General features: G+C 26.6%; 1 protein-coding gene across 13 annotated transcripts in view; it reads left to right on the plus strand.

The window, feature by feature from the left end:
* Positions 1–13,563, plus strand: part of LOC101234408 (sorting nexin-30) — a 62,462-nt gene that overhangs the window by 19,268 nt on the left and 29,631 nt on the right. For all 13 annotated transcript variants that reach the window (XR_010641854.1, XM_065810542.1, XM_065810548.1 and 10 more), the window contains one exon: positions 1,385–1,457. Coding sequence is in view for 12 of the 13 variants with exons in the window: in XM_065810542.1 (XP_065666614.1) it covers positions 1,385–1,457 (73 nt within the window). In the remaining variant the exon portion in view is untranslated. The remainder of the gene's footprint in view (positions 1–1,384; positions 1,458–13,563) is intronic.

Below are 13,563 nucleotides of genomic sequence, written 5' to 3' on the forward strand. Positions count from 1 at the left end.
TAAAGTTAAGGTTTTTTTTATAAGGGGTTACTGGCAATATAATTCAAAATATGTAACAAACAATGTAAAACTAAATTATTACATAATATATATTAGGGTTGTCTATTTCTTTAAAGATTTGAAGTCTGATATAAAATAAGCATCATATTGTATATTAGTATATTTAAATTATGAAAAATGGTTATTTTGTCATGGACAAGTATAGTTTCTGTATATAATGAGTGTAATATTTAGGATGTACAGCAATATTTAAGTAGTAAAACATGACAAATAAACATTCTCATACAATATATCTAGATTTATAACTAACTTAATACTAAACCGCCTAATAAATACACTAAATAAATAGCTCTTTAAATTTTTTATCAAAACATTAACTTTAAAATTCTTCCAAATTATTTACCAAGAAAAATAAAAAACTTGTTTAAAAAGTCAAAAAAACCAAAAAAACCAAAAAAACACCAAAAAAACCAAAAAAACACATTTTTTTGACCCAAAAAAACGCAAGAGGAAAAAAACGCGTTTTTTTGCAACTCTATATGTATATATATATATATATATATATATATATATATATATATATATATATATATATATATATATATATATATATATGTATGTATGTATGTATGTATGTATGTATGTATGTATGTATGTATGTATGTATGTATGTATGTATGTGTATATATATATATATATATATATATATATATATATATATATATATATATATATATATATATATATATATACATAAGTTATACAAGTTGGACACGAGTTGGGTAATGCTAGTTGAATCAGTGAAAGTGAAATTCCAAGAACTATAGTAAAATGCATAAGGTTTGAGTCAAAAAACATGTTCTACATATTCTTAAAAATAACAGATGTTATTTTATTTGGGTTATGTTATGAGACCATTATTACTTAAAGCTACTTTAAGGTATACCTTAAAAAGAGTATAAAAAAATGTTTGACAAATGGCTTAAAAGGATGCAAGTTTGTATAGATAATGATAGACATTATTTTGCACAATTAAAACAAAAAATTTAAAAAAAATTCCTTTATTTTTATAAGGGATTCTACAAACTTTTCTAATGACCTAAGTATATACATGCGTATAATATATTAGGCGCATGTGCTATAATATGCGCATAAGCATATTAATAATAAACTAATAGTATGTTATTAATATATGAATGATAATAATATAAGTCTATTAGAGCATTAGGATTGGCTACTTAAAAAGCGATAGGTTGGGGTTCCTGTACAAATGTACATTTGTAAGTCAAAAATAGCAAAAAATGTTTTGTTTTTTTCTTTAGTATTCTTTTTTATCTTTTTTTAAAAATTGACAATAAAACCGTCAAAAATTTGTTTGCTTTAGACTTAAAGAAAAAGAGGAACAGCTTTTAGATACAAAAAAAAAGTTAGAAGCAACAAACATTGAGCTACAAAGAGTATGCATTTTATATTCATAATTATAAAGTTGTTTTCCATAAGCTTCGATGAAATCTATGAAGCATTGCTGTTAACAATAGGAAGTTTTATTCACTCTATAGTAAAGTTTATTCATTATACACTTCAGCATTAAGTTGAAATAAGTTTACCCATGATACGAAATAATACAAGATCTAATGTGTTCACAAATTGTTTTAAGTTATAGGTTTTTAATTATTTAAATGAAATCTATTTACCTTAAGAAAAATTTTACGTCAAGTCTTTGAATTTATCACTTTTTATTTTCTGATTTTTTGTTTTTGTTTTAATGGTATACTGTGCTTTTATTTTGTTTCAAAGGTATACTGTGCTATATGGTAGATACTGTGCTTTTATTGCAAATTTAAAGGTGTACTGTACTATATGGTAGATACAGTGCTTTTATTGCAAATTTAAGAAAAAAGTCATTAATAAAATTGAAAATGTATAAATAAAAATTCAGGGTCATGGTGATTACCAGAGTTTTTAAAAATCAGAACCACAGATAGCTTATTCCAGCAGACTGGAAAGCAAACTGAAGTTAAGCACTTGTTCAATTGTTTAAAGAAATTTAAAAAGAGTTTTGTAGAACACTTTTATAAGATTGTAACAAGAATGTCGTTGGAACCACAAGCTGTATATGAGTCTGGGATGATTAGAATGTCTGACGATGGATTAACAAGTTTCAAAACTCAGATTGATCTCTTTAAACAACACATCCTACTTTACAAATAATATTTACATTATCATGCACCTCTTGTAACAAATTCATTATGCAGTTACTTTCATAGTCCAAATTTAAACGCTCTAGAAACTAAATGATTTATGATATAGAAAAGAGAACATATTACTTTGGTTTCAGAATATGTAATCTGTTTTGGATATATTAATTTTTTGTAATGTTTCAACTTAGTTAAATCTGGAGGAACAAGGTGACTTTTATGAGTTACAATATTTATAAAGTAATGCTTTAAAGTCTAAGCTTGAATAGAACATGGACTTTATTCAAGCTTGGCTTAACTTTGAAGTTATAACTTTAAGACTAGGAGTGAATGTACCGCTCCGCATCCAGTTCGGTTTTTCATACTTAACACAAACTGTTAACTACTTAATTCTAATAAAACCCTCTACACTTGAATTGATTTTATATATATTTATGTATATATATATATATATATATATATATATATATATATATATATATATATATATATATATATATATATATATATATATATGTATATATATATATATATAGATATATATATATATATACATATATATATATTTGTCATGCTTTTGAATTAGCTGGTTACGAATTTGAACTAAAAAGAAGGGGATAAAAACACTTGCACATAAAATAATTGTACAAGAAAAACTTTATAGGTTAAAGCTAAGAATAAATACCAGTTTATTAAAATAACTGAGAAACAGTTTCAAGTTTTTGTATTTTATTAATATACTTTAATATTTAATTGGTCCTCCTATTGCTTTAATTGCATCTAACAAGCATTTTGGCATTGATTCTACTAGACATTTAATTTGATTATTGTCAATATTAGACCATGATTTAACGACAGCTTTCTTCAACTCTTCTTTTTTTGTAAATGCTCTATTACTTATTTTTTTTATCTAATAAAGTCCATAAATGTTCTATTGGATTCAAATCTGGGCTATGTGAAGGCCATTCTAAAACGTTTATGCCATTTTCATCAAAAATGTTTTTAGTTTTTTTTAGCAGTATATTTTGTTTCTCTTGCAACTCAAAAAATTAAATGCTTCACCCTTCTTTTGCCAAACTCTCTGTGCACAATCAGATTTTTTTTAATTAAACTTAGATTCATCAGACCAAAGTACTTTTTTTTCAAAATGATGCTGGCATTAAATAATACTTTTTTGCAAAATTCATTCTTCTCTTATATGATTTTTTGTTAAAAACAGTTTTTTCCGATTTATACATCCACTAAACCCTGCTTTATGAATGCGATTTCTAATTGATGTTAGTGAAGTTGTGTTTCCTGTTAAGTTTTTCAGATGATTTGCTTTATTTTTTGCACTTTTAAACCAATTTTTTTTAATCATACTTAAAATTTCTATATCATCTCGTGAGGTTGTCTTCAGCTTTCGTCCTCATCCACTAGGAATTTCAAACGTTTCATATTGTTTGTATTTATTTACAATGGCTTTAACTGTTATAAATGGAATATTTGTAAGTTCTTCAACTTTTCTATAAGTATTTCCTTGTTTAACCAAGTCTATAACAAGTTTTTGTTGAGTAGTATTTAAATATTTACCTTTGGGTGCCATAATGTTTGATGAACAGAGTTTTTAATGACTTTTTTTTTCAAAAATGTTATTAATTGCTGAAAAATAATATTCTAGAAATATAAATTCAATAATAAAATTGATATTTGTACAATTAATTTTTGTGCAATTTTGTACAATTAAATTTTGTGCAAATTTGTACAATTAATTTTTGTGCATGCAAATTAATACCTGTGTAAGTAAAAAATCAAAAAATGTATAACAAACACATTTTCTTATATTTTTACTGATTAATTATAAATAAGAAATAGCCATAATGAATTGAAAAAAAAATTGGTTTAGTTATTTTCATTATTAATCAATTTTTGCACCCAAAAATTTGCTTATGTACAAAAGTATACAAAAGTGTATGTGCTGTGTTCTTCCAGCATAAAAGACAATACACGTATTATTTTTAACTGTTACTTAATTTTGTTTAATGACTTGAAATTGATATTAAAAATATAATTTTTCTCATTTGTAGCTACTTGTAGATACTTTTTTTTTTTTTTTTAAACATCTTCGCTTCCAACAAGGCTGCAAGCAGCCACTAATTAAAGTTGGAAGTTACTGAAAGAGAAAAGATGAAGATTGTAGAGCAAGATAACGATTGACGAACGACTTAAAAGATTGCAAATTGTATGAATCAGGAAAGCAAGATAAAGGAAGCGAATTCCAAAAGAACTGATTTTCGAGGAAAAAAACTAGACGAATAAGCGTTTTTGGAGCACTTAGGAACAGTCACAGAAAAAGGATGAGACTTAATTGAATGACGAGTAACACGAGAATGAATTTTAGTAGATAGCACAAGAGACGCTAGCTCTTTAGAGCAGTGCCCATTATAGTATTTATAGAAAATAGAAAGAGAAGCAACATTACGACGATGTGATAATGGTTGGAGGTTGGCTGCAAGAGCAGGTCCAACTATGTTTACAATGCATTTTTGCACCTTGTCTAAAAGGGAAAGGGCATCATTAGAAGATTTTGTAGATCCAATATAATATATAATGACTTGCAAATGAATATACAAATATTGTATTATTTGAACTGTTTATTTTTTTTTTAGTTTCTATTTTGTCGTACTAAAATGGCCCCAGTTCAAGAATTAAGCTTTGAACAGAGAGTTTGCATTGTTTTACTTGATGAAGAAGGTGTTTCAGAAAGAAAAATTGCCAAAAGAATGAAAATATCAAAGACTGGAGTTCACAATACAATCAAGCGTCTTAAGGAAACTGTGACTTATTACGACCTGGACAGCCTAGAAAGTTAGATGAGCATGGTGATCGTTGTATTACGAGATTATCTTTGTCAAACAGAAAATTAACAGCTCCACAAGTAATGAGAGAATACAATGAAACTGCTGAAAAACTTGTTTTTGTCCAGACAATAAGAAACCGTTTGATGAAAGCTGGACTTAGAGGGCGTGTAGCTGCCAAAAACCGTTGCTATGGAAAGCAAACAAGGTGAAACGACAACATTGGGCTCGCAAACATGCCAACTGGACAATAAGTCAATGGAAAACAGTATTATGGAGCGATAAGTCCAAGTTTGAATTAATTGGCAAAAAAAGAAAAATGTTTGTACGCCGGCACCAGAATGAACGTTACATTCGGCAGTGCATTGTGCCTATTGTTAAGCATGGAGTAGGTTCAATAATGGTATGGGGTTGTTTTGCAGGTCACAAAATAGGAGATTTGATCAGAGTTTGTGGAATTATGAAAAAGGAGCAATACAGAGAAATTTTGGAGAATCATGTCGTCCCATCTTCTCATCGAATGGTGGTTCAACGTCAGCCTGTTTTTATGCAAGATAATGACCCAAAGCACAAATCTAAACTTATAAAAATTATCTGAATCAACTAGGACAAGAAAAAACCCTTACTTTAATGTACTGGTCTGCGCAGTATATATAGCATGTATACATATATTTATATATATATATATATATATATATATATATATATATATATATATATATATATATATATATATATGTATACATATATTTATATATATATATATGCATATATATATATATATATATATATATATATATATATATATATATATATGTATATATATATATATATACACTACCGTGCAAAAGTCTCCGCTCATTTGTAATATTTCAATAAAGTAACAAAAGTTTGCAAGAAAATTGCGTTTATTTTTAATTGTTTATTCAACAATGAATTAGACAGTAAATACAATACATTTTAGGATGATTTTAAATATATAAAATCAATAAAATGTTAATATACAAAGTTGTAAATGTTAAATTTTATTTTCATCAATATGAGACCCCTTGGAGCGTATAACAGCAGCACATAATCTTGGCATTCGGGCTAATAATTTATTCATGGTTTCCGCTGTTATCTCATTCCAAGCTTTTTGCAAACGTTCCCATAGCATTTGCTGATTAATAAAAGATGTTTCACCTGCTTCTCTGATCTTCCGATCCAGTTCATCCCACAACTTTTCGATGGGTGATAGATCTGGTGATTGAGGAGGCCAAGTCATAATTTTGCAAACTTTTCCCCTTTCTTTTAGTTTCAAATAATTTTTGCATAATCCAGATGCATGTTTTGGATCGTTGTCCTGCTGCATGATGAATCCTTTCCCAATTATACGAATACCAGATGGAATCGCGTGCTTAACCAAAATATTATGGTACATGTAGATGTGATTTTAACTAAATCTCCAGTTAACCTATTGCCAAAACATCCCCAAAGCATAATATTACCACCTCCATGTTTTACAGTACTTTGTATACATTGAGGAAGCACTCTTTCATTAGGTAAACACCTAACATGCACGCGACGTCGGGTACCAAAAAGTTCGAACCTACTCTCGTCTGTCCATAGAACTTTCTTCCAATCTTCTAATCCCCAATTTTTATGCATTTTTGCCCATTCCAATCTTTTCTTCTTATTTACTGCCCTCAACAAAGGTTTACGTGCAGCAACGCGTCCAATTAAGTTGACTGATCTTAGTCTTCTTTTTACAGTATCAGTTGATACTGGTTTTACCCTTGTTTTGTTGAGTTCTGCTGTTAAAATTGTGGCTGGAATTTTTCTATTTCTTTTGCTGGACACAACAATAAACGTATCTTCTTGCCGTGATGTAACTCTTGGTCTTCCAGAACGTGATCTGTCACTGTTGGAACCAATATCATGCAATCGTTGTAGAGCATATCTCACACCTGATTCGGATATTTTTAACCTGGAAGCAATTTTTCTATATGAATAACCTTCTTCACGTAAAATACATATTTTGCCACGAAGTTCTTCACAATATTCTTTCTTTACTTTCACCATTTCTCAAATTCTTTATTAAATTCAAGACATTAAATGCGCACACTAATGCCATTTTCAAGTATAAATATAAACATAAGTCTATTAAAAGCAACCAATTAAAATTACTGAAAACATCCTTACCATGCCGGAAAGTATCATGCTACTGTCAAACCTAAGCTTACAAAAAATATTTTGGTTAAAACTTTTGTGCAGTTTTAAATTTAATAAAGAATACTGAAGAACTTTATATGTATTTTACGTGAAAAAGGTTATTCATATAGAAAAATTTCTGCCATGTTTTTAGCAGCAGAACTCAACAAAACAAAGGTAAACAAAATTATTTGAAACAAAAAGAAAAGGAAAAAGTATGCAAAATTATGATTTGGCCTCATCAACTTTATATATTAACATTTTATTCTTTTTATATATTTAAAATCATCCTAAAATGTATTGCATTTACTGTTCCTTGCAAATATTACACATGAGCGGAGACTTTTGCACGGTAGTGTATATATATATATATATATATGTATATATATATATATATATATATATATATATATATATATATATATATATATGTATACATATATTTATATCTATATATATATACATATATATATATATATATATATATATATATATATATATATATATATATGTATATATATATATATATGTATACATATATTTATATATATATGTATGTATGTATATATATGTATACATATATATATATATATACATATATATATATATATATATATATATATATATATATATATATATATATATATATATATATATATATATATATATGTATATGTGTATATATATATATATATATATATTAGGTCATAAAAAAATTTGTTAAAGTAGAAAGAGTGCATCTAATAGCGCTAGAGTATATATATATATATATATATATATATATATATATATATATATATATATATATATATATATATATATATATATATGATTTTAGAAGATTTTATTACTGCTCTTTACGACAAAGAGATTCACAAAAAAGCGAAGAAAAAAACAAAAAATACGAAGATACAAAAAGCAAACGAAAAATCTTCTTCAAAAAAGAATAGAAAATTGAAAGCTAAAAATAAAATGAATAAAAACAAGAGAACTTTGAGACCATTTATTTTGTTCAAAAATATTTTAACTGAGGCCATTATACCATTTAATAAAAACTATTTTTTTTTTACGCCTGTAATGTCTTCTTTTTTGACGGTTTGATTTATGTAGTTTTGTAACAATTTTGTAACGTTTTTTATTACACCTGATGATGCTGACCGCAAAAGGTCAGCAAAATTTTAGTTTTATTAATTAAATGTAAGACTTAACTAACTAAAAATATTGCTTTTTGTTAAATTTAGAAGATGTTGGTTTTTTTTTTTTAATTTTTATGTGAAAATCTAATGGTGACAATTTTGTTGCGAATGAAAGCAGTTAACATATTTGTCCACAGTTAATTAGGCATACGACATAAATTAATAGCCTTATGACTAAAATGATTGAGTTATCTACTTTTCACAGATTTTTATTGATTTAATATCATTTAAAGTTTGATTTTGTTTACAAAACATAAAAAAAAGTATTGTTATTATCATCATGAGCAAAATAAATCTTGAACTAGAAAAAAATATTGTGGAAAGGCCTAAATCCGGTTAATCATATCGTGAAATCGCTGCTGAGTTCGAAAAGTCTCATAATCTCATATATAAATCAAATTGCGCAATAATTTAGATGTAAATAAGCCTAAAAGTGGTTGAAAGAAAATTTTTACACCAAGAGACTAAAGAACAATCGCTCGTTTAATTGCTTCTGGAGAGTCTAAAACTGCAAAGGGTGTTACTAATTTAATGAATAACAGCTATGGGACTCATGCTTCAGTGCGGACAGTCAGTAGAACTCAAAAGAATTGGTTTTTGATCCAGAAGAAAGATCAAGAAGCCAATGTTAGTTTCTCGTCACCGCAAAACTCGTTTAAATTATGCTAAACTTCATGCACACATGACTTTTTATGACTTTTATGTCATCAAAAGTCTGAATTTAGACAGATGAAAGTAAAACTAATATGTTTGGATCAGATGGTATAAGATATACTTGGAAAAAGCCTAATTCACCATTTTTACACCAACCGTTTAATATGGCAGAAGAAAACTCTTGTTTTGGGGATGTTTCTGTGCTCATGGAGTCAGTGAATTAGTGAAAATTAATGGAATAATGAACGCTGATGACTATATCAACATCCTTAAAGTCGGATATTTCAAGTCCCTTTGAAAATGGGGCAGAACTGTACGTAACACGATGTTCATGCAAGACAACGACCTCAAGCATAAGGCTGATAAGACCATTATCCTTCACGAGAAGAAATTGAAAGTCGTTGACTGGCCAGCACAAAGCCCTGATCTTAACCCACTCGAAAATTTATGGGCAATAGTTAAACAACGGGTCTACAACTTTCCTACTCCACCTTAGAATAAGGATGAACTTTGGGCTTGTGTACAAGAGGTTTAGTACTCAATTACACCAGAGGAATGCTGCAAATTGGTTGCTAGTGTTCCTGTATGAATTCAGGCTGTAATTAAATCTAAGGGAGGATACACTCAATATTAATTTACTACAATATTTTATTTGCTTTCATTTGCGACAAAATTGTCACCATTAACTCTTCACATAAAAATTAAAAAAAAAAATTCAATATCCTCTAAATTTAATAAAAAGCAATATTTTCAGTTAGCTAAGTCTTAAATTTAATTAATAAAACTAAAATTTCATTTTTCTTCACAGCTTTTCTATTAAAAAAAATATAAAATATTTCTTTGTTCAAACATGGTGACAATTTTGACACATACTGTGTATATGTATACTCTTCCTTGGTTGTCTTTAATTTTTACCATAAAATGTCAAGTTTATGTTGTTGTTTTTTAAAATTAATTTAAAAGGCTGGAAAAAATTTAAAAACTTTTAAAAGGTTTTTTTTTATTTGATAGATCGCCTGCCTAAACCAAACTCTCAGTTGATAACATGTTTGATATGCGCTGTTTATTCTTACATTGCAAAACATGAGGTCATTGTCCTTTGTGATTTTGCAGAAAATCATGAGTTTGTTGTACAAGACAAAGTACAAATTTTTCACTGAAACAAAATTCATGCAACATTGCATCCTACAGTAGTTTATTATAAAGTAAATAATGTCCTTAAATGTGATTCAATATGTTTTATCTCAGATGATTTACTGCATGATGTAGATATGGTATATCATGCAATGAAGTTATCAATGGAATGTATTAAAAGCAATATTTCTCATAAAATAGAAACTGTTCATTACTTTTCAGATGGGTGTGCTGGCCAGTACACAATTGCAAACACTTCATAAATATATGCCACCATGGGCAAGATTTTGCTATGAAATGGTTTTTCTTTGCAATAAGTCATGGTAAATCACCTTATGATGGTTTTGGTGGGACTGTTAAAAGACTAACTTCAATTGCTAGCCTTCATTGAGCAACAACAAATCATACTTACAGCATCTGGAATGTTTTTTTTTTTTTTTTACCAAAATGAAATCATAGGAATTAGTTTTTGATACGTATCTAAGGAGTCAAATATGATAACTCAAATTGAAATTTTTTTCAAAGATTTTCAACAAAAACGTTGAAACTTAAATAATTTCATCATTTTTTCAAACTGATGAGATTATTAAAGATTGCTTGCCTAATATAAGCATTGAAATGTTTGCATGTTTGATTTATAATAACAACCCATAGATTGGTTAGATTTTCAAGTTAGATTTATGCATCCATTTTACCCTTCAAGGTCATACTACCAGCCTTCTAGAGATGGCGTGTGCTGGGTTCCGTCAACAAACTTATTCTTAATGGTTAATATTCCAACAATTGTCACAGAAAGACAATACAAAATCAGTGAAATTGATCATCAAAGCATTAAAGAAAGCTGAGTAAACTTTAAACCAGAGAACCAATTTTTTATGAAACTGTTAAGGATTGTTAATTCTTATTGGCTTATTTTAATTTTTTTATTACAATTTAATTATTTCCATGGTTTGTTTTGGAATTTCAATATTTTTAAAGTTTAGAAATGTAAAACTTTAAATGCAAATAAATCTGATTTAAAAAAGATTACCCTTGCAGTTTTTTTGTTTTATGGCATTTGTTATATATAGAACATTTAAAAAAATATTTATAATTATGTCTTTCAGGCATCTCAAGATAAACATATTTTGTATGGGGCATCAAAAAACTTACAAAAAACTTTACATTATTTTAAAACTGAATTTTCATATAAAAGCTTTAATTTTTTAGTGTTTTAGTCATCATTTTCAAGTTCCTCTCCCTAAAATAATGTCGTATATAGAAAATTCTTCATTAAACATAAAGGTTGTGTAAAGTGAAGATCTTTAATGTCAAATACAATGGAAAAATCTTTTTAAAACAATGCAAATATTTAATGTATATAATTTTTTTTTCATTCTTAAATATCAATTTTTCTTATTTTTTTATAAAACTTTCAATGCAAATAAATCAGATTCAAAAAAGAAAACCTCTGCAGTTTTTTTGTAATAAGGAGTTTTGTTATATATATATGGGCATCAAAAAACTTAATAGAAAGTGTTACACCATTTTGAAATTGAATTTTCATAAAAAGCTTTAATTTTTTAGTGTTTTAGGTATCATTTTTGAGTTCTTCTCTCTAAAAAATAGTTAGGTACAAATTTTTAACACTATTGAGCAAGTATTTCATAAGTTAAAGCTAATTGTGTTATGTAATTAGCATAAAAAGTAAATAGCGCTGAAAGAAAAAAATTAACAAAGAGATTGGGACTGAGTATCGATATCTCTCGTAAGGGTTCAAACACTAAAATTTGGAGTGAAGTTTTCTTTCATTAATATGAGCTTGTATTGCAAAAATCATCAAAATCTGAAACGGCATGGGGCCAAGCATAAATTGGATTGAGCTGGAATGACCCTTTTGCGTTTTTTTTTTTTTTTAATGATCAAATTTAATTAGTTTCCTTAATTAAATTAATGGTTTTTACATAAACTGTACTTAATTTTGTCTTGTATGTCAAAGAGTAGTTAAGATTCGTTTTTTACCACAAGTTGTAAGTTTAAGACCATTACTATAGGAATATATATATATATAATATATATATATATATATATATATATATATATATATATATATATATATATATATATATATATATATATATATATATTAGTATTTTTTAGGTACCCATCTCGCTTAAGATAAACTGAATCAAAAGTTGTTTATTTTGGCTATAATTAACAATGTGAATTTTTGATATTGCAGTTTTTTAAGTAGCATCAGTGTTATTTTTTTGTTGTAAGTGGTACTTAATATGGCATACTTTTTTGAAGAATCATTCGTACTTTGAGAAAAGCACCTGTAAAATGTCAGATTTTTGTAAAATAATGACATTTGCTTTTGACTTCAATATTAGCTGATTTAATTTAACATTAGTTAGTATACAATTATTATTTATTTTATTGGTTTATTATTTTCCTAATGTTTTGGGTTTTATAGGTTTATTTTTTTAGCAAGAACTTTATTGAATTAGCACCAATGGATTAATAAAGCTTAATTCTTTTTTTTAAAGACTTGTGTTATTTGGTATCATTGTCTAGACCAAGGCCTAGAACTTTGGATTAGTTGTTTATACAAATACCTAGAACTTTGTTATTGTTGTCTAGACCAAAGTCTAAAACTTTTGTATTAGGGTTTAAGTCATGACCAAGAATTTAGGTAATAAAACCAAAGCAAAAACTTCAAACTGAGCTCTGTAGCTTGCTTATACATAGTATTAGTACTATATAAAAAGTTTTTTTTATATAGTACAAAACTGTGCAAATAATTTATGAAATCTTACTTCAACCAAACTAATGTGATATACTTTGTTAAACAGATCACATTGTATATAAATTGCATGAAATGAGATATAAATCATAAAATACTTGGTGCAATTATCAATAAATAAAATCATTAAGATATTATTTAAACTTAGAATTAAATTTTAATTTACTAAATTATTTAATCTTAATTTATATTTACTAAATTATTTAAAAATCCTGTGGTTTATAAAATAGTTTAGTAAATATAATTTTATTACAGATATAGGTTATGTTACAACACCTATATCTGTAATAAAAAGTGCACAGAGTTTTACACTTTAAGAAGCCAGTTGTTTTTTATTTTGAATTCAAAAAATTGAGTATGCAAATTACATACTTTAAGTATTTACAAAGACTGGCAATAGTTAAGACTAAGGTTTTATAAAACATTTTTAAAAATTCTAAAGGCTATCATTTAAAATTTTATTGCTTAAAACTATTATTTTCATGCAATAAAATAAAATTATTATTTTTTTAATGGTTTTTTAAACTATATTATTTTTTTAAAAAGTTTCTATAAAAAATATAGTTATA

The sequence above is a fragment of the Hydra vulgaris genome, chromosome 11 (assembly GCF_038396675.1).
Source record: "Hydra vulgaris chromosome 11, alternate assembly HydraT2T_AEP".
NCBI classification, from domain to species: domain Eukaryota; kingdom Metazoa; phylum Cnidaria; class Hydrozoa; order Anthoathecata; family Hydridae; genus Hydra; species Hydra vulgaris.